General features: G+C 41.8%; 1 protein-coding gene across 1 annotated transcript; it reads right to left on the bottom strand.

Annotated features, from left to right (window-relative positions):
• Window positions 1-129: 129 nt before the first annotated feature.
• LOC130182772 (uncharacterized) lies at window positions 130-20,494 on the bottom strand. The gene is made up of 6 exons (XM_056397916.1): window positions 20,182-20,494; window positions 18,056-19,115; window positions 13,918-14,052; window positions 10,128-10,310; window positions 6,309-6,339; window positions 130-320 (listed from the first exon to the last, which is right to left on the bottom strand). Exons 2-6 carry the CDS (start codon window positions 18,971-18,973, stop codon window positions 130-132), a joined length of 1,458 nt encoding a protein of 485 aa, XP_056253891.1. The 5' UTR covers window positions 18,974-19,115; window positions 20,182-20,494.
• Window positions 20,495-23,073: the final 2,579 nt, after the last annotated feature.

Genomic DNA, 23,073 nt, shown 5'->3' on the forward strand with positions numbered 1-23,073 from the left:
GATGTTGTTCACATGGACTTGAATCCAACAGCATCAACGTCTGTGTCAATATTTCTGCACGAGCCGGTGAGGAATGCTGCTCGTGTCAATCCTTAGGAAAAATGGGCCAGGAGGAAAGTGGGTCAGGAGCTAATTCAGAGTGTCAGTCCCCTCACACTTGGCAATAACAACAACAACAACAACTTTCCTTGTCAAGCCCGTGAAGATAAGTCTGCTGACATCGTCCACCTCCTGCTCAGGACACTGCACGGCCCTACAGCGGGAGATGGCTATCACTGTGGCCAGCCTGAGGCCAGAGGACACAAAGCAAAGGTCTCCGCCTGAGGACCCAAGAGGAGAGATGATACGGATGGGAAACAGAGGAAAGGAAAGCAGGGATGTGGAGAGCAGACACAGCCTGAGGTATGAAGCACGGAGCTGAATGGGGAAGGGTAGACATCGCATTTGGAGACAGAAGGGGGGGTCTGAAAGGCGAGCGCAGAGGGCTACGGGGCTGTGGGCTGTGGGTATGGAAGCAGGAGGACCTGGGGCAGGACCGGGGAGGGGAAACAATAGCTAATGGACACGGAGGAAACTCCACAGGTCACGGGGGTGCAGATCACATGCTGATAGGAGGCCTTGTTGCTGAGTGTCTCATTTTAAAGGCACTTAGGAGCGATGTACGTATAGCGAGGTTTTTAGCTGTTAAAATAAGCATTTCAGTAAGAAAATCCTCAAAGACCGACTTCCTTCCTCCAGCCTCTTCTCCGTGCAGGACCACACACAAACACACGTGTGTACAGGCAATACACAGATATGCACTCATGCATGTGTCGCCAAACACACATGCCAACACACGCACACACACACAAGCGCACAAAGCGGTAGAGTCTCATGTGCACATTAGTGGTGCTTAAGAGATGCCAAACATAATGGTGTTTTTGCTACAATCAAACTATCATTATAATGCTCTCTATATAACGATTAACTTGAACATGGCAGCCATTATCACAAACATTAGTGTAGTGTGTAATTATAGTGGAGCATAAAGACTGAAGAGTAATTATTGTAACAAAGTGGAACTCCACTCACAGTATCTTTCTACTCTGCTTCACTGCTGCACAATACGGCCTCGGAGGTGAATGGTGTGCGTGGTCGTCCTCTTTGCCGTGCAGGTGCTGTGTTGTCTAAAACAGGCTAAATGATAAGAAAAACACTTAAAGCTTCTATAATTAATATTTTCACACAAATAATGGATCAAATGATTTACAACCCCACAGAGATTTGTCACCCGACTCAGCAGTTTCCATTAGCTCGACGGAGAATTTTACCGTCTTTCAGCTCTTTGTTTTGGTTTTATGACCCATAATTTCACTGTTTTGGTTCAATCTCACAGCTCTCATCAGCATTATTTCCCGACACAGCAGATGTCAAAAACAGCACAGATTAACCACTGTACCTGACCTGCTCAGCACTAAACAGCAGACAGACAAAGTTAGCAACTAGCTGCTGAACATAGTGCAGCGTTGAGCAGTAAAAGAGTGACAGATATTTACCCCAGGACTTGGAGGAAACCAAAGCGGAGCTAAAATGAGAGTGAATATCAGCCAGGAATGCTAAAGTTTTTCCGTGTCTGCTGAGTGTGTAAACCGGAAACTGTTTGCTAACAAGTTCACCAAAAAAATCAAGATAATAATATGTCATTGTTGCGTTTACAGCTTGTGGCGTCTCAGTAATAACACAGGTAAAAGAAAGAGCCCGTCACTGCACAGGAAAACTGTGAGCGCAGGACCACATGAGTACGTTAGGAAGGAGCAGTTTAATGGCCAGAATGAACAAGAGGAAAGATTACATTACAACATTACATATTGGCACCTGACTGTTGATTTAAGACAGAGTTGGAAAACTGTGAACCTGTCCTTTAAAAACTTTACAAATGACTGCACGTGTTCCCTCAGCAAATAACTCCGTGATAAAAGCTGGACTTCATTTGTTGCTGTTTTATTCTGATAATTAAGTTAATGATAAATCAAATTGATCATCAATAAATTTTTTCACATTTCTGTTATTTATACTCAGTTTCTTTCTGTGCAAATTCAAAATAAGAAGGAACCAAACAGGTGTATGAAAACTTTTCTACCAAAACGAGGTTTCAGCAAGATGCTGGTTTGGGACTTTGGTGTAAAGTCAAAGTTTCAACAGTAAATATGTGTTGACTTTGTGTACTGATGCATTTACAAGTCTTGTCGCATGTTCTTTCCACATGCGAGCGACACAAAGGATTCATAGTGAGGTTTAAGTATCACACAGACTGGAATACAGCAAACAGCTACCGTGAAACAAATCAAGGTGGAAAATAGACATGGAAACAAAAAAACAAAAAAACAAATCACAGTGCGGGTCGAGTTACAGTTTGAATGGTCAGAAGAGACAGCAGAGGGCAGAAAGACAGAGGAAAAATGAAAAGGGAGATGTGAAGGAAGAAACAGAGGGAGAGACTGGGACTACAGCCAAATCCACTTCCAGACTTGTTAAAGCACTGCTGCAATATTTACCACACACACACACACACACACACACACACACACACACACACACACACACTGAGTTAATAAGGACCCTCCGAGCATCACAAATCTTTAATGTATGCAATCTGGTGGGTCTACATCACAACTACAAACACACACAATGCATACACACAAACACACACACACACACACACACACACACACACGTTAACACCAACAAGTCACCATGATTAAGTTATAAAGATTTATTGACAGTTAATCACTGAGCCAACTGCTTTTCTGTGTCAGGTATCTTATGAATAACACACAGCAGCAACAGTAGAGGTTTTCTTCACACAGTCACACACACATATACACACACACACACACACACACACACACACACACACACACACACACATTCACAGTTACACATGGACAGACTGAAACCTCTGTCAATTTGGGCACAAGTTAAAAAGACGAAAATCAAGGAAGTGTGTGACTCCACTAAAATGAGAGACGGACATTAAATGGACGTTAAATGTCAGCATGATGCTGCCTCGAGGAAAATGTGCGTCAGAAGCCTGCCGGAGCCATATATCAGCTGAATCCCTCCAGTCCAACATATTAAAAACATATTACAGACATGCAAGGGACACACTAAAAGGATCCACGGGCCATAGGTCGAGATTAGCTGCAGCCTCCCCGAGCACTTTCTAATAATGTGTAAATTCTGACGGATTATATGTTTTTTTATAATCCTGGACTTGAGTGAAAATGTTAAGAATGTGTGTGTTTAGTTCAGGCCAAGGTCATTTGTAGCTTACCAGCTGTTCTAAAATAGCAGCACAACATCTAAAATATCTGCGAGTGGTAAAGTTCACCACAGCAGTAGTACTGTAGTGCACTCATCTAGCTCGTCTGAAAACATGGAGAGCTGGAATTCACGCCGGATTCAAAAGACCCAATAATGAAATCTAGCAAAGTCTCAGAGCTTTAAAAGCGAATGTACATGTGTTAAACTGCAAACACAGTATCAACTCTCGGCCATTGAGGTCCGAGTCGTGTCCCAAGTAAAGAGGAGCAAAGCTCCAAGTCCAAGCCCTAAACCCAGTGCTCCATACCCTGCACATTTGTATTATTTCAGAGCACCTTCATTGATTTGTTGAGTGTTTCGACACCGCTTTGTCTTTCCCTCCAGCTTGAGCACTGTGATTGGCTGCTGTCACATTCATTCGAAATTTAATATTCAAAGTATTCAGAGAAAAACACAGAGATGATTTGCTCTCAAAGTCAAAGTCGAGTTAGTAGCCACTTGGTACATGACTCAGATCCTACTGCAGCATACAGCAGCCTCTGCTCACTACAGAAAACTATAGTTATGATATACTGTGTAAAAAACATTAGTCATCTGCTTGCAGCGCATGTGGCTCCAGGTTATTTTAGGTGAGTCCTTTGTCTGCAGCATCTCACTGCTGGTCCTGTTCACTATGTGTAACAACCAGGAAGGCATCATATTGTATATCTCCTACTCATGACACAAGTACAAATACTTTCCAGTGTGTTCAGTAGCAGCTGCTTTGTTCCCTGACAGTGAAAAATTACTTTTTACATGTTATGGAGCAAGTGATTTTCTTTTTTTTCCATAGCGATTTAGGTCGAATCATACTATTAAAGGTGGGTCCTAAATCACGAGGGTGAGGCCTCAACCTGGGATCATACAATCTCCTGAGGTTCTAGGTACATCAGGTTTTCATTACTTACAAATGTTCCACAAAATACAAGAACACCAACCCCCTCAGTTGCGTGTTTAGTAAAAAGCATAACCATATGAATCTTACGCAGAAGTTAATCTAGTCAGATTTACCTTTGCTGATTTGGTAAGGAAAGACATTTTTCCTTTATCCCTGTTGGACAATAATAACCTGACTTGGAGAGTAAATGAGGACTGAATGTAGAACTAATGAGGCACCACAGATGTTTGACAGGTCATTCAACAGAGCAGCCAAATCAAGCAGGCGAAGTAAATTGTCGTAAGCCTTTTTGTGAATTGTGCAGTATGACTGAGGTAAAACAGCACAGGCACCGTGGGGGTGACCTCTCAGATTAAGAGATCATTGAAATACAAACAAACTTGAGATCAAATAAAGCGCTTAAGCATCTATACAAAAATACTCATCTGTTATTACACATTAATTCTCCAGAAAAAAAAAAAGTATTGAAAATAAATCCTTTCATCTTTGCAGGGATTAAAACATTTTCCTCAGTGGCCTGAGGGCAGATTCGTTTTATAAACCAAATACCGTCTCGGCATGAATTCCCTTTCACACACACACACACACATGTTCAAGAAAAAAAAGGCACACTAAAGAAACACATCAAAGATATGTGATTAGAAAAATACAGTCAGATAAGAATAAGAAGACCCCCGTGCAGAGAACAGGTATGGATTCCACGTTTATCTGGCAGACAGCGGAGTGAATGTCAACTATGTGAGCACAGATATGTGCATATCATATCTTGTCGCTTTGCAGCGAAGACACAGACCACACAGGCCGACAAACACTGATTGATTAGACGGGATTCCTGTCAAACAGCCAAAGTGTTTCCTCATATCAGAGGAGAAAATAAACACGCTCAAGTGAGAAAACAAACCTGAAGCACGAGAGCCCAAACACTGAAACTAATCTACACTCCTCCCTGAGCGCTGTCGTGTTCGGATGCAACATGTCTTACTCTAGGGCACGTACACACACACACACACACACACACACACACACACACACTCTCACTCTCATCGTATGCCACAGACGGCATCACCTCTGACCTCCCTGCAGCTCTCTGGGGCCTCATTACCCCCCCAATCACCCTCCTACTGCACCTCTCCTCCGTGGACTCCCGTTGACAGTAATGTGACCCTTGTTGAAGATGGTGCAACATCGGAGACACCCCAACTGTTACGGCATGTACACACACACACACACACACACACACACACACACACACACACACACACACACACACACACAAACACGCAGACAAAACATACAAAAATAAACAATCCGGCAACGCAGTGAATGCAAGCCTGTCGCCAAGACATCTCCCCAGGTTGCACTTAACTACAGTCGCCATGACGCCTGTGCATGTCAATCAAAAGGGACACACTCTGAGGATAGGAGATATGGACAGGGGGTCAGAGTTGGACTCATTAATCATCTTCTCAGACTCTTCTATCACAGTGTCTGGGAACTTGAGTCCCAGAAGGAAAAGAGAGTAAAGACAAAAAAAAAAAAAAAAAATCAGGACCAGAGGGGAAACATTATATTAATGTTCCGTTTAACATGACTGATATTTTCAATCAGAAGAGCTTTGTTTTTGTTCTGGTGAAGGAGAAGATAAGCTTCTGTGTGTTATCAACGAATTCCACCGAGTCATGACTTCAAAGCACAAAGCGTTTGTGGGCGTTCATATTATTATTATTTTTTGTTTGTTTTTTTTTGTATGAACTCACCCAAATATCTGTGTTTATGCACCTGAATATGCACATGTTGTGTATGTGTCCAGGCGAGGCTGTGTGTGTATGTGTGTGTGTGTGTGTGTGTGTGTTATAGTAGAAACACTATATCATTACTTCTGGGTGGTTGAGGTTTGACGTTCAGGCTAGGAATCCTGTGGGAGACATTCCCAGAAGTCCGGTTTTATCCCAAAGTGGGAATGCAAACAATCCAACAGAAAGGATAGTGAATGAACACAAACCTCCCCTGTCACACAAATACACACACACACACACACACACACACTTTCACTTAAGGGTTATCATACCTGCTGATCCACTGGTGATCCTTGCAGCCGCCTGAAATGAAAAAAGAGAGAGAGGAAGAAAAGGAAAACACAGTGAGTAGCAAAATAAAAGCAATAAAATATACATGAACACAAAGACTCGAGTTTTGGAGAATGTAAACTCAATATTCGCCAAAGACAATGACTCAGTTTCCCTCATACGCAGCTACACTGGGAAAATGACTCAAATTCTAAATCTGGTTCAACCAACAGAAACAGATTTCATGAGTGTTCATCTCGCTCGATCATATGAAAACCTATCAAGACCCAAACGGCTTATTTGTTGCACTATCAACCAGATTCACTGGAATCAAAAGAAGAGAAAAAAATACATGTGAATATTATTTTGTTTAACTGGGTGACATCCGCTTGATGAATGAGGCTGAAGCTCCCTCTGGAAAAACAACTTAAATCATAATAAATGATGCGATTAAATTAGAGGAAATTGGAAAGGATATTGCATGTGTGTGTGTGTGTGTTTGTGTCTATGTGTGTGTGTTTGTTCGTCCTCTTGAGAGTCTGTGAGCTGGTTTGGAAAGATGAGAAGGAGAAAAAGAGGACGCAACAGAAAAGGTCAATCAAAATAGATGGTGCTAACTGAGGTAAAAATAAATAAATAAATAACAAGGGTAGAAGAAAAAAGAGTGAAGGACAATAAGGTTGAGAACAGTAAAATCCACCAGCAACAACCACATGACTTAAAACTACACAGGAAATTGAAGCTTATAGACTCTGGACTCTGGGACTTTTTAAATGTATGTGTGTTTGTGATGTACTCCTCATGATCACAGGAACTGACAAAGATCAGGGAATTTATGTCTGGGCCAGATTAATTTCCTAACCTGTGTATGAAACATTATCCCAGCACAGATTTGGCATCATGAATGCTGCCACTGTCACAGGAAAAACCCCACATCCTTACAAAGAAGCTTGGGCTTTACCAAACGAGCCACCTTTAGTTTCGCAATTGCGCAGGAAACTCTGCATGATGCACACAGGTTTACCTCAAGGTCATAGTGTACGCCGTAAATTACCACACAAACTATCACCTGTCATTTCAAGGTTGAAAAAGGACAAAAAGTTGAATGATTTACATTTAGTTTCACAAGTCTGAAACTTCCGGTGTTAATTTTAAGCCGTTCTTTTAAATAGCAGGAAATGACAAAATATCTCACTCTCATAAATCTTTCATTTTGTATCAATATTTAAGCAGACACAGCCCTAAAATTACCACCACAGTATCTGTGGAGAGTCATCTGCGCTGTTAGTTGGGTTTCAACTTTTAGTCAACTAAAGGTAACCACTGCAGCAGCGCTGACGGACTCCGACTGTGAACATCATTGGTCCAGGATAATAGAGAGGTTCAGCAAACAGCGGCTGTAAAATAGCAAAGATCTCACCAGAGGAAAACAAAAGAAAAGGTCACATCCTTCGAAAATGTCTCAGTCTCCAGTTAAACTCCCCATCTGTCAGTTCCTAACACTGTATAGACATGACAGCCTCATCGTTTACACATCTAATCTTCCCATCCCACTGAAAGCCTGAAGGTGCACAAGTAGCAAATACTTCATGCTGCTGGATTATACAAACACACTACATCTTCCTATAAGTCCACGCTCAGTCTTTGATCTGAATGTTGCTCTTGTGAAGTGACAATATGAAAACTGAACAGCGAAACATTCATTACACACGGTGACAAATAAGAAAACAAGGACAACAATATTAAAAAAATGTTGCTGCTGCTGAATTACTGCAATTCTTTTACAAATTCCTGTAACACAAAATGTGGTCTAAATTTGGAGCTGAGAATCAGCTACGTATCTACGTGTGTGTGCGTGTGTGTGTGCGTCCATGTCAGTTTGGACAGCTGTACTTTATCAGTCACGGTTAGGCGAAAAATAAACCCACTCCTTAGCATCAGTCTGATCCCACGGCCCCTGCTGCTCTCTCTACCTACCCACACACACACACACACACACACACACACACACACACACACACACACACACACACACACACACACACACACACACACACACACACACACACACACACACACACACACACACACACACACACACACACACACACACACACACACACACACACACACAGGACCAATAATTCTGACACTTCAGGACCAACTACACACCAACCAAAGGCATGTTCCACTATACTCTGCAGAGGCATGCCATCTCTTGTGGAAGCAGAACAGTGAGCCTTTACTACTACGCCTCTATTGAGAAACAAAGAGAGCTGGCTCCACACTTTTCCCAGCACGGTCGGTCTTTGAGAACATCCACGTTTGTTTCATGTTTGTTTGGTTTGGTTTGAACTTTTCTTTTCTTTTTCTTTCTGTTTTGAGGATGAAAATTAAATGTTTTAATAATGAAATGCTCCTGATATATATCGTACATATAGATATTATTTTTATGGTCTGGCAAAACTATCTCAACTCAACGTCCACTTACTCTGTTTTCCCAGTGTTTTCAGTAACACGTTTTGTCAAACTACTATTTGCAAGATCAGAAATGAACATAACTTTTAAGACAACGTGGACGAGAAGCCTTAGAAGCGCTAACAGCTCCTGAGTTTGCATGACAGCAGATCCAGGACAAGTGACAAAACTCCATGCTGATGAAGGCCATGTGAGCTGGGATTGGTTGATCAATCTACTTTTTCCAAGGTCAGTTCCAAAGTGTATTCATTCTTGATAAAACATGATTGGTGGACTTTTGAACCCTGTCACCAATTAAACTAATTTCCCCATTTTCTTGCTCTTTACCTCCCGTCATCTGTCTGACTGTTGTCTGTGTTTTTTTGTTTGTTTTTTTATTTGAGGTGGTTTTTGTTGTTTGCCATAGTGCTGACTCAGAAAAAGGTGACCTTGCGTAATACTGAGCTGCCACATCCCTTTACTTTCACCTTATTTACACAACAGCAGGAAACATGCAGACTGTACAGGAGCCAAGGGAAAGGGAGGACGATGACAGACGAAAGGAAGGAAGTAAACTGAGGTTTTTAAAGAAAAAGTCAAAAGAGAAAATGAAGAAAACACCTACTTTCCTGGAAAGAGCATAGGACAGACATGAAATATAACAAGGCAGTGCAAAGGGGAATGAGAGATCCACATGTTTAGGAAGAGAGAAGCAGCTCTGACAAGGCAAAAATAAAATGCTCATTCCTTTCAGCATAGTACGCCTGAAAAAACAACAGATCGCTGACCACAATCACACTGCACAAAACAGGTCTGAGCCTTCAGAAGACGTTTCAAATTGAGTTTGGTAGACATCAAAACATTTCCTCAGACGATCAACTGATCAACTTATATCAATCAGACATGCCTCTGAAGCTCCTGTCTGCCTGGTCAGCTGCAAAGTGTTAGACGCTGGTTTAGCTCCAAACCAACGTGCACGTTGTTTCTAAAGACTTAGTTAACAGCGGCCAAGACTTCAGGTTTGAACTCAATCTGTGAGCTGATCAAACTGAGGTACATTGCAGATACCATCATATCTGCTTGTAATGGTGATCTAAGTAAACTCTGGGCCACAGTGGTTTCCCACAGGAGAAAGTGCAGGAGACTGTAGTGCAACTGCATTTGTGATTAAACAAAGAATCAGGACACAAAAAGTTTTTTGACAAATGAATGCGCAATTGTTTCCTTCCAAACAGCTTTCTACCATCTTATCTATAATGTGTATAGAGGGATAACCAGGAAGCAGCGACCACATATACTGAAGGCCACTACAAACATACAGCTAGCTAAACGGCTAACACACACAGAGGCGCAGTGTGGCTCACCCTGGTCCGTCGAGCATGGAGGTGTGTAGGGGACGAGAGGGACGAACGGGTCAGAGGTCTGCTGCGGGTCAGAGGTCGCGAGCGCCGTCTGGTGAGTGGTTCAGGTATGTCTGAAGCTCTGATGGCTCCCTGATCCTGGCTCAGGGCTCGGCTCGCCATCCTGCTCACAGCGGGAGCACCCTGCTGGGAGGACGGAGGAGAATTAGTCAAATGTGATCCTACGAATCCCACATGAGACGCTGAGATTGAAAGTTCATTCTCGATCTGACAAAATCTACGTGACCATGAGTTTCACTCAGGATCTCTTCTGGAGGCGTGATCTTTACTCAGCAGATGAAGTTGCCAAGTGGTCATGAAAATACAAACAGAACATCTTGAATTTATTTACTTTCACTATGTAAGAAACTGTGACAGCTGTAAGAACATCAGTCTCCATCTGTTGCTGCTGTTCATTCTTCTGTTGTCTTATATTAGCTGCAGCTGTCTCTCAAAATGAATGCTTTTATGCTAATTCAACACACACCGCAGTGTCTTTAGTTACGGTCTCTATGCGGCTGTGTCTCCTTCAGTCTCTTACCCCAGTCCCTGTCTTCATGTCACCTGCCTCTTCAGCAGCTCCCTGTATCTCTGTGTGGTTTCTGTGGAGTATCTAGCTGGTGTAGCTGGAGCTGGTGTATGTGGGGATTGTTTGACGATATAAGACACTGCTGACGATGGACGTGCCTGCCCTCCTCTCATTCAGAAAAATCCTTATCATCTCTGACCATCCTCGTCCCCTCTGTATGTCAGCTCAGTAGCAACATTGGAAAGTCCGTCCCGGCTTGACCTCATGACTCAACTACTGTACCCACTTCAGCGCTCGTTGCGCTTCCCGCTTTCCCCTCCCGTCCCACACTGAGCTGATAACATGGATATGTGTGCAAATGTGAGTGTGTGTGTGTGTGTGTGTAACTGAAAGTGAAGGAGGAATGGCATTAATTTCTGTAAACAGCATGCTTTTTTTTCTCAACCAAGAATCCAATCCACAAATGCAGGCGTGGAGAGACACATTTTCCCTTCATCACATACATACAATGCTTCCCTGTGTAGAAAGCTCCCTCTCTGACCCTGTAGAGCATTTCCATCACAGAGATGGCATGGTGCTGTGGCTAATTTCCTAACTGTGCGGTCACAGTTAGATAACAACATGAAGGACACTGTGTCTCCAAAACAAAGTGCAGTTCAAACTGAAACTTAGTGAATGTCTCATCTGAACTGTATTTCCCTATTTGCTACTTTTAATTAATAAGTGTTCTGTTCCATTTGTTCTCATTCAACTAATAGGAATTTAATGGAGAAAATTCCCACAGTGGAAAGTCCATGTAACAGAGGAGACTTGGAGTCTGCAGCCATGTTGGTGGCATTGAGAGGCTGTACTGAAGCACAGTGTTGCTTTGAGCCAAATCAATGCTAAACATTAGCATGCTAACATGCTCAGAATAATGTTGATGTTTAGCAGGTATAGGCTAATGTTTACCATGTCCAATCTATCTATCTATCTATCTATCTATCTATCTATCTATCTATCTATCTATCTATCTATCTATCTATCTATCTATCTATCTCTGTCTAGCACTAATTATCACAAAGTACAGCAGAGGCTGATGGAAAAGTTTTTTTTAGGTCATATAAATTGAAATTTTAGATGAAAAGTTAAGGGGTCGCTAAAGTTATTTATCCAGAAGGAGGCATGAATGTATGGACCAAATTTCATGATAATCCATCCACTATTTGTTGAGATATTGAGACATTTCCCTAAAACCCTCACACGCGAACATCATGGTGGCGCTAGAGGAAGAATCAGATGATCACATCATGATGATTAATTGTCTGGGAACCATGTCCGTCTGTGCAAAATGTCACAGGGATCCACCCAAGAGCTGTGGAGATATTTCAGTCTAGACCAAAGTTGAAAGCTGACAGACAGACATTACATCTGAATGACAAAAGAATTCACTTTTATTTAAAAATGTAATTAGCATAATGAAAGGCGTGGTTAAAGGATGTTGTCTGATCTGAGTGCAGTGAGTGAGGAAAGAATTAAAAGACAATCAGAAACATTGTTTGGAACGATTGTGTTATTTAAAGAGTTGTTATATGTTAAGCTTCCTCTGACTGAAACTTCTTTGTTACTGTATTTAAACAGACTATCTTGAGGGTGTTTAAGAGCAACTTCTGATATTTCACTACTGGTGAATTCAAACAAATCTTAATTCCTTATCACTCTGCCCTGCACCCAACCCTGAATGTCTTCTACTGCCAAAGAAGAAAAGCTTTCTCCTGCTTCTGCTGCTGCTGTCTTACTCTTCTGGGCTGAGATCATTTAATCTTAATTACCCCATAAATATTTGACATTTTTGGAATAAATGGTCTCTCTGCTGCTCTTCTCCTCCTCTGGTCATTTTTATTGATTTTCCTTTTCATTCATCATCATATTGTGCTGTATTGTGTATTTTACCATGATGGCTTACTGCAACAAAAAAAAAAAAAGAAAAAAAAAAGTACTTTACTGTGACATAAAAATACAGAGAATGTGATACACACAGCTAAGCATGTCTATTTTATGGCTGTTTTTCTGGCTTGCCAGACAGTTTGATTAAGATTAGCTTGATTAAATACAGTCTTTTTATACGAATTCCTAAACTTCTGTGCTGTTGGTTTAAGAGCTATTTGAGGTTACCAGATTTACACTTGGTAAGCATAATGAGGCAGCTGGAATGCCCTGTGAGAGGAGAACAGAGGAGCACAGCACAGCAGCCATCTCCAGACTGTTTCTCCTCCAGAAGTTATGTTAAATACACCTTTAAATAATAATATGCTGGAATAAGCTCAGCGCTTATTTCCAGATGGATGCCAGACGAATCAGAAACTACCTGATTTATGAAAGGCTTTAATGGCAGAAAAACAACAGGCCTGGAAACCATCCAAACTGTTCTTCTTAATGAATCCACCCCATATTAAATAGTGGGAGAGACTGCAAGCCTAGCAACCCATTCTCCTGAGTAGGCTCTCTGTCCAACATGTGTGTGGTACGCTGTTTGACTTGATGGTAAATTTTGCTGGTGTGTGAGTAGCCAACATACAGTATGGCTGAAAATAAAGGCACTCTGGTACTTTCATTAGACTGTTCTGCAGTCTGATCAAAACTATATAATAGACATCATTCATTTTTGATTCTAATTCAAATTTCATGCAATCCTTTTATGTGATTTCTAAACGTAAGGTGCCCTCAGTTAAAACTGACAGCAGCACGTCAGACAGCCACTCTAACTGTCTGATCGACTCATGTGGAGGTCCTACGAGATTTTCATTTGGTTTTCAAGTGGTGATTAATTATGTTATAGCAACTCATAAGGAAGTTCTAAATCACACTCGTCTATAATTATATTTGTATAAAATTAACTAACTTTTTTCTAAATTAATATACATACAGTTTTCACATTTAAAAACTTAATTTCATTAAGCTATGATTCCCCATTTAGGTATGATTAATCCCCTTTGAGTAATGGTCATAAAATATTTGTATTGGTTACTCAGAAGGTGGGTCAATGCATTTGCTCGTCAAAAAGTTCAAAAACTGTCCAATTCATGTTGTCTTCTTTTCAAATTATACTTAACTTAAGGAACCTTACATATGATATCTGTATACATCATCTTTGTGATTGTCTGTTAATTGTTCCTTCAACCTTTTTTTAAATCTTAATTTTTTATCACTATTTTTTATCCTTCAGGTCAACTGTGCTTTACTCACCACGGTGCTCTGTTGCTCCTGCTCAGCGCAGGCCTCGTCCGGGTGGGAGGAATCAGCGCTTCGGACTTCTCGGATCCCCTCACTGAGCTGATCCAACTTGTTCATCAGCAGGGTCATGGAGTCACACGCAGCAGCCTGAACGTACGGGTCAAGAGACACAGACGCAGGTAAATATGGCTCAAGGGGAAACTCTGTTAACACCTTGCACCAAGGCCTTTCATGTGTGCTGAGAGAGAGGGATCTGCTGAACCTCACTCCACACACACACACACACACACACACACACACACACACACACACACACACACACACACACACACACACACACACACACACACACACACACACACACACACACACACACACTCCTCTTCCCCATCCACCTACTCCACCCTTCATTGCCTGCAGGCTCCTTGCAGATGAACATTGGGCTTTTTCAGCCTGCCTAGGGGTACACAGTGTACCCTACACTGTGGAGGAGGGGGTGATACCTTCTCAATGAGATTATTGTAGAGCAAGAAGAGAAGAGACGAGAAAAATATACAGCATATGGATAAAGATAGCAGCTAGTGAAGAATAAGCTGCCATTTGCTACATTTAAAAACAGCAACGTACCCAATGTACGTCATGTAAATCTGTTGTAACTGTCCATGTCATAGCTATGCACATACCTAAACCCTCGCTTTCCCTCTCTTTCCCTCTCCACCCATTGGTCGTGGACTCTGACTGAAACACTTGTTCACTGGCCTTCCAGGAAATGAACAAACTGCTTTGTCTCTAGGCCCTATGTGCTGCCAATCCCAGAGTCCCAGTGGCTGATAGCAGCACATAGGGCCCCTTTGAGGAGCTTGAAGTCCAAAAACAGCCCCCTCACTCACACACATACATGCATACACACAAGCATGCCCTCACCCACACCCACCCACCAACCCACCCACTCACACACACAAACACACCCTTCTGTCCACTCCTATTCCCAAAACCCCATCATGTTGACCAGTTTAAAAAATATCTGCAGTAACGGCTTTGGCAGTGAAGCCATTTCCTGTGCGTTACAGCCCCCACATCTCCAGATTCCTACACACAGGAACACAGAAGGCTGCCTATGTGCAGCAGGGTGCTATTTTTACCCTCACTATGGGGGACAGAGCCGGGGCCAGGGGAGAACATGGGGAGTGGAGGCTTTTCAGTGGCACGAGTGACTGCAAACATGAACACTCGCAAACACAGAGAGAGAGAGAGAGAGAGCTGCAAGTAAATGTGCAAATGTGAACACAAGTGCACACCACTGCGTACACACACACAGACACACACTTGCACACATTCAGTTTTGACAGCACAGTGCTCTCAAAGTTCATGAAATGTTAATAGGCTTCAGTCTAAAGTGTTTACAGAGGATAGAGCTCTTAATGCATCACTGTATCTACGCTTCAAGAGCATTTCATTATTTGTCTGAAGTGTCTTGGACAGGCTGGGGCGCCTATTATCGTGATGCATCTCAGTATGAATAGCTAAAGAAGTGTACCCTCAGTCTATTAGTGCTCTGAAGTGAAACTAATAATTACGTTGACATCTTGTTCTACAGAGGAGAGGAAACATGGAAAAGAATATGTGTAGAATTTACCAAGAATGACAGAGTTTTTCCTTCAGCTGAATCCAGGTGAAATAATTTACTCAGTATTCTCACTCTTTGTGATCTTGAAAGCAGCAGCAGCCACTGTCAGCACCATTTAAAGGTCCCTTATTTTACACTTTCCCTGTGTTTTATTTGAAGTGTTGATCCATAAGAAGATATATTTGTTGTTTTAAGAACCAAAGACCATCTCAATGTAGTTTTACATCTCCTCTCTCAGGCTTTTCTCTGGAGCTCTATAGTAACAGGTCGGCGAGCCAATCGGAGGAGAGGCTCTCTGATTGGCCGACTGTTTTCTGAGTGAATAAATAAAAATATAGCAGATTTCAGGTATATACTCAAGACAAACCAAATCCTGTGAGGTTGGATGGTGGGGCTGGATGGGCTGAGCTTGGGACATGACTGAGGGCATTGACTGCTTTGTTGTGACATCACAAATTTACAAAAGTCCAGACGCCTCATTTTAAGGTTCAGTTTCTGAATACAAGCTGCGTGCATTTCTCTGTAGACTGAGCACTTTGATACTTTCACAGTATTAATATAGAACATAGACCTGCTTTATAACCAAAAAGACATGGACATCTCACTTTATACTATATGGGACCTTTAAGTCCAGTCCAAGACATGTTAAAGACCGAGTTCAAAGACGGTCAAGACTATAGGTAAGAACTAAAACTGACAAATCAAATCAGCAACCTGGTCCAAGTCTGAAGCAGGATTAAACCAGCTTCCACTCAAAACTCTATTCTGTCATTTGAGGGTTAGCTGTTTTCTGCCTCCAGAACCTCAAACACAATCATCAACTGGATTTAAACATCAAAACAGGAATTCTCCAGTCGTACTGCCTGTTATAAAGCTGCGAATATATAATAGACATTTGCCAAAATATGTATAACTAATTCTGATGATTTCCAAATCCAGAGAATCATGTGGCACATTCCTGTTATGAGGCTAACTATACCACATCACATGGAAATAAGAGGACAACCCTTTAAGATGCCCTAGTCATGCCTTTATTCAACTATTATAACATATCATACTCAAGTAAGAAAAAAATAATCAATTTTCTGTAACATTTTTTTTGATTTGATGAAAAGCTGACTTGGTTTTACAGTAATGTGGCCAAACACCCAGTGAGCAGGGCTGAAAGCTACAGATCTGGGACATGACAGAGAAACTGTCATGAGATGAGACTCTAGCAGTACAGCCAAGATCCTAAGCCTCATTTCACTTTAAATGCTGTTTAATAACTTGTTTCTTACTCCAAATTCTTCAAATTATTTCATTTGGCAAAGTTGTTAACCCACATCGAGGAGTGTGACGAAAGTGCCCGAGCCAAGATATTCCAAGAATGCGGAGGCACAAAGGGGCCTCTTTGACTTAACAGGTATTCAAATGAGCATTGGCCTAAGCCTGTCCATAAGTGACTTTAAAAGCTACTTGGTCAAACTCTGAGAACGACATCACAAAAGGAGCACGGGGAGAACAAATCCTTTCATTTCAGTCCAAGGAGAGGGAGAACAGTGTGCAGAGTGCCAGAGGACCGTTATGGGAACGTGCCAGAGGCTGAGGGCTGCACTGACAGGTGTGAGAACACAGTCAGGGGGCACGCTCAGACTAAACGATGCCCGCTGGTGAAGTGCATGCTGGGAGGTGGAGATACCAGCGTGGGCCAGGAGAAAAAAAGAAATGAGAGGAATTTATGATTGAGGGTATCTCTGCCAAAATATTCCCTCTTGTTCAGGTACTGCTTTTTTTTCAACATATAAACACACAGTTTACTCATATAGCAAAGAATTCAAATGATACTGAAGCTATTATCTCCACATTTAGCAGCATAATATGTATTATGTAAGAAAACAAGAGGGTGTCTGCACTGGATTACAGCTCCTGCAACAGACCAACAGTAGAGACATATAGGAAACATGAGGAGAATATGAGAATAGGATAATTATGAGATGCCCAGTCAGAACCAGGGACATTGTGACCATGTCTGCAAAAAGGAAAAATATCCTGCTAAGTCGGGTAAATTCATTTCAGCAAAGACGTCATAGCTGTGATTTGGTATTTGGAGACCATCTGCTATTCAGTAGATAGCAGAAAAAAAGAAAAAAAAAAACCTTCACAACAAGCTCATGCTGATCAAAACAAATGAAACAATTTGACATTGCTGCCCTCTGGTGGTGCAGGGAGGGTTTTGCAGAATTGGATTTTTTTTTTTACATACTTGGCATGTGGCAGTGAGAAAAGCACAGGTGTCAATAATAAAATCACTGATATTGAGCGCGCTGCTGGCTCACACCGTCATGGCTTACTGGGAAACCTGAATCATTAATGTAAAAACCTGTGCTTTTCCTACAATGACAAGACAGATGTCCAGCTGTGAAACCGGCCAATCTGTAACACAGACATGCAGCCACTTAAGTGCTTTGCCTGGCAGTTCTACACAATGAATAAGACTTCTTTGTCTGTGTTATCACACTGCTCCTGTCTTGTTTTTCTTACCTGTTTGCCATTGTTCTCCTCTTCCTCCTGGCTACCTGTGAACTCCTGTTTGCCCTTGTCGGTGGGCTTTTGCCAGCCAGATGCAGCAGAGCTGTTAGGCTGGGCATCCTGTCTCTTCCTCAAGCACTTCCTGTTCCTGCTCAAGTTCCTACGGCGACGGCTGACCAGGAATTCCTTATATTGTAATGTCTCCTGAAAAACATCATCCTCATCCTCATCATCATCGTCATCCTCTCCCTCTTCAGTGTTGGATGAGGAGGACTCCCCACCATCAGAGCTGCCACTGGCAAAGCTCGCCTGGTTTTTATAATCGCAGAACACAATGGCGCTCGGGTGGTGCTTTACTATTCTGAGCAGATCCAATGAGCAGTCCTCTGATGCATCCACAGACGCTGGCAGATGGCTTTGGCTACTTTTATCCAGAGCTGGTAAAGAGGCAGGAAGCAACTCATCAGGACAGGAGGTCTCTGTGGGGCTCCCTTCTTGTTGCTGAGGTAGTGTGGCTCCACAATGTGCCTCCATCTGAGATTTACTGCCAACAGCAGCTCCGTCACCCTGTGACACCTCCATGTCCTGACCTCTTCCAGGAGCCTTGTCTGAGCTCTGGCTGCTTCCACAGTGTCCATTCTGCTTGAAATCAGGCTTAGTTGTATCACAAGAGGAGCAGCTGTCCGTCTCCAGCTCCGTCCATCTTTGAGCATGACGGGCCACAGGATCTAAAGCGCAACTTAGCAGAGGAACAGGTTCAGACATGCTTCCTCTGTGGTTGTTGGAGCTTTGGATCAGGAGGGGAACTTGACCTTGGAGGTCATCCAGAGGGTCACCCACAGCCTGGGGGTAAATATGCCTGTCAGGCTGCTGCTGAACAGGCAGTGCAGCTACTGGGCCTTCATGCATTACGAGGGAACCAGTCCTCATCCGGAAGTTCTTTTCTGTATTTCTAATGTTGAGCCTGATGAATTGATCAATCAGGCAGCTGCTAAAATGAAGCTATGAGTGGTTAATATTTTACACTTTGGCCCATATTTGAATCCCCCAGAAAATTCCTTTGATGTCTGAGCTGGAGTGAGAAGGAGAGACAGAAAGAGACCCAATGTAAATTTGGACAAATTGATTAATGTTCACACATGCACACTAAAGAATATATGCATGTATAATCCAGTGTTCGTGGTAAATGGGTAAATAGCCTGGATTCAAGTGTGTTGCTTAAGAAGGATTAAATTACTGCTTAGGCAGATTTATCTATCCATTAAATCAATCATTCTTGTCTCTAAACATATAGACCTCTGGGCAGTGAGATGTGGCTCTGTACTCCAGTTTAACAATCTACTGCAGGGTTTCAACTCTACTGTCGTTAGATGCAGTAAAGTTTAAAATAAATTTGTAAAAAAAAAAAATAGCTCATTATACTGAATTTGCTAAAGTATAAAGTATAAATTGTAAAGAAAAATATATTTATGATGCAAAACATAAACGAAAAATGTTTTTAATGATTTTAATGTAATGTAATCTTAATTGTAATTTTTCCATTATTTTGAAATAGTGATGCTCTAGTTTGTACTGTATATAATTTTTTGGGCCAGAAAAACCACAAATGTCAATGTGATTGGCTCACGCCAAAGTCAACAAAGTTCGTCTTCATAACAACCGCACAGCGCACCACTCTGTAGCTGTCACAGTTTTTTTTTTTTTTTTTTTTGACAAAATGCATTTTGCTCAAACACATTGTTTTTTCCTGGTGGATATTTTTGGCCGCAGCCAACACACCCTTTCCTTGCCTGACATGTTTTCTTTGTCGTTCAAACACACAGTGGTGGGTTTTAAAATCCTGGACAATTCTATAACTCTGCAGCTCAGACGGCATGTGTGTGTAAAAAACATACGAGTCCTTTCCTACAAGAGCTTCATAGTACACACTCGCAAACAAAGAGATGTTTGTTCCCAGGCCATGTGTCAGCCAGTCTGTGGAGAAATATTACTGTACAGTCACATGGTAACTGTTATTCAATTAATGCCAATAATTATTTAATTAACATAAAAGGGGCATTTGTCATGTTGAACATTTTCTTGACAAAAATATTCTATAGGAAGTTTTAAAGAAACACAGAATTCATATTTCAACATACCAGATGTTTTTGTACAGAAGCTGTATCATCCGAGAACACATCCAGCGCAGCAGCCTGAAGAAAGCGGGAGGGACACAAATATCCAGCTGAGGCGATTCAGTGCTTGTAAGCTGCATGACACAGATAAGACAGAAAGAGTGAGTTTATGTCTGAAAAGACATGAAATGCTGTGAGGGGAGGAGAGAAGAAGAAAGGGCTGAGGAATGCTTTTCCCTCCTACATTACCTCAGCAAGAAAACAGGGAGCTCCACAGGCAGGTGTTTGTGCTATATGTGCGTGTGTGTGTGTGTATGTGTATGTGTGCGTGTGTGTGTGTGTGTGTGTGTATGTGCATGGAGCAAGAGTGTTAATTTCCATGAAAATGCAAGCATATGTGTAAGAGAGAAGAAAAGATGCAGTCAAAGCAGATACAACATTCTGTTATGGAAGTGATGAACCAGATTAAATAGCTGCACGTACATTAGTCTTACGGACTTTGATTAAAAGGTTTGAGGTCTGTCGTGCAGCTCTCGCCCACCCCATTCCTCCTTTTCAATCGTTGCTGTATAATATGGCTCGAGGCAAAGGGTTTTTCACCTTGGAAGCACATTCCTTGACAACACATGAGGTAATGCTCTAAACTTGCTCTTATCCTCTGTGAAACTCTCATTTCATGCTTTCTGTAACTACAGCAAAGCCGTCTGTGAGCCTTAATCAACACGAAATGACTTATGGTCCTTACAAAGCTGTCGACGGACTGTGGAATTCCTCAAGTTTGCCAGCAAACATTGAATTTCATGTTTCGGAGGGAATGTCTTTGGTCAGGAGTAAAGACCTGCTATTTGTACGTTAACACTGAGGATGATTCTGCCTGTTGAGGCGTGTTTGACCCTCAAGGTCTTGGGGAGAAGAGATGTGGTCAAGGTGGAATAAGAGTTAAGAGTACAGTATTTCTGCTTTCTGTGATGTCTCTTCACACACAAACACAATAAAACTTTTTCCAAGTGACATCAAAGTATCTAAAAAGCTTCAGACGGATTTGCTGAGAATAAAGATATTGGATATAATTCATCTAAACACAAAGGGGCTCAGCAATGGTACAGTAAGTTTGCAGCAGTCTCAGTATAACAAGATGATATTCAAAGATCTCTCCTTGGAGATGGACAGTTTCAAAACAACATCTGTGGTTTATGACTGTGCAAATGTTTTTTATAGCGAGTTTAGGGAACAAAAAGAGCACAAACCAAATGCCATTGAAAGTATCACTATGTTCTTGGGTGAACTGACCCTGTAAAATACCTTTTCTCCCCTGTATGTGAAATACAAATTACTGTTAAACCATGCAGCATCAGTTGAACTATGAGGCTGCCAATTCATAAAAACACACTTCATGAGTCAAACTGATACATTATGAATGAGCTTCATAAATCATCTTTCCTGCAGGAACTTGATAAACTTCACCCACCGCCCCTCAGATGTTACACTGTCCTACATTGCAGTGATGATGGATGCATCTTAATTTTACTCAAACATTTCAATACAAGCAACGCCAACCTGCTGAGACACGCTCCTCCATATATAACATTCCTGTCACGGAGACGTATAGTTACCTGGGTCAGGCTGGAGAAAAGCAGGGCAAAGATAAAGACAAGAGAGGAAGACGAGGTGAGATTTGACAGGTAGATACAGTAAAGAACCAGCAAAACAACTGTGTCTATAACAGCTTGGGCCTTTTTTAAAACTACAAATCAGTTCCTCTGGGAGAAAGCACATTAAAAGTTTTATGAAGACTAGCTGCAGATTAAAAAACACACTAATACATCCACACTGATTATGTAAGCTGTGTTATCTTGGCAGTGTGTACTGTAGATACTGTGTAAAATATGAAAGACAATAAAACCTCATTTTGACAACAAACATTAATGTGCATGGAGGGAGATAAGCAAAGAAAAATTCACTTTCTAACTCTATCACTGCATACCAGAAAACTTGGATTTAAAATTCTCCACCTTCTTGGCCGGTGAGGGAGGAAAAATTGAATGACCGGATCAAATAATTTCCTATTTGTTTTTTGCATGAGAGCCTGAATGGATTCAGGGTAAAGTTTTTACTTTTTTTCCTTCTTTTGCTCGGCCCTAGATCAGACTGTTGGATAAACAAATGGGTTAACCAGATGGGGACCATAAAATAAGGGCGTTTAATAAGACCTCTGTACAAAAAGCAACACGTTTAGCATTACCAGCTCATACTTTCTCATTTCTATCATGGCAAGACAGCTTGGTGACATTGTGAGCTTTTGTTTCTGTGGCATGGGATTAACTGTCTCACATTCCTTGGTGGCAACAGACTGTTTCACTGTAGCCGTGTAAACACCTACAAATCCGTAGCAATAAAGAAAAGATGTTATCCTTCCAATTCCATATAGGATATAGGAAGATTAACCTGCTAGTGGGCCTCTGTTGACCTGTGCTGGACCTCTGTGAAAACCTTCCCCCTGGGCTTTCTACCAACAGGATACTGCTCATCCTGAGATGTTTACACAAAAGCCTTACACCGGCACATAACAACAACAGAAGCCAATCATTGGTGTCACCTGTTTGTGTATTGCATAGATACATGCACAGCACTGAGCAATAAAAATGATTTGGAGTAAAGCTGCACTGATTATAGTTGACTAATCGATTGCTAAGTCAACAGAAATATAATGTGCAACAGTTAATGGATTGTAGTAATATTTCATCATAGGAGAATTGCAAGGCTACAACCAATAATTATTTCCATTATCAATAGGCCTGACACTTAGCTCTGCATGGAGTCCCGCTGACATCCCTGCTACACTTGCAAGTATTCACATTTGAGAAGCAGGCGACTTTAATGACGGTGACTTTTGGCATTCTTCTTATAAAAGATAAT

Source organism: Seriola aureovittata, chromosome 15 (genome assembly GCF_021018895.1).
Source record: "Seriola aureovittata isolate HTS-2021-v1 ecotype China chromosome 15, ASM2101889v1, whole genome shotgun sequence".
In the NCBI taxonomy this organism is placed as follows: Eukaryota; Metazoa; Chordata; class Actinopteri; order Carangiformes; family Carangidae; genus Seriola; species Seriola aureovittata.

Excerpts from the sequence above, each read along its gene's own strand:
- LOC130182772 (XM_056397916.1), bottom strand. The coding sequence starts at position 18,973 with ATGAGGACTGGTTCCCTCGTAATGCATGAAGGCCCAGTAGCTGCACTG. Across the intron at positions 14,053-18,055 it reads AGGAGAACAATGGCAAACAG|GCTGCTGCGTGTGACTCCAT; the intron begins GTAAGAAAAACA and ends CCGTACGTTCAG. Across the intron at positions 10,311-13,917 it reads AGGAGCAACAGAGCACCGTG|CAGGGTGCTCCCGCTGTGAG; the intron begins GTGAGTAAAGCA and ends CCGTCCTCCCAG.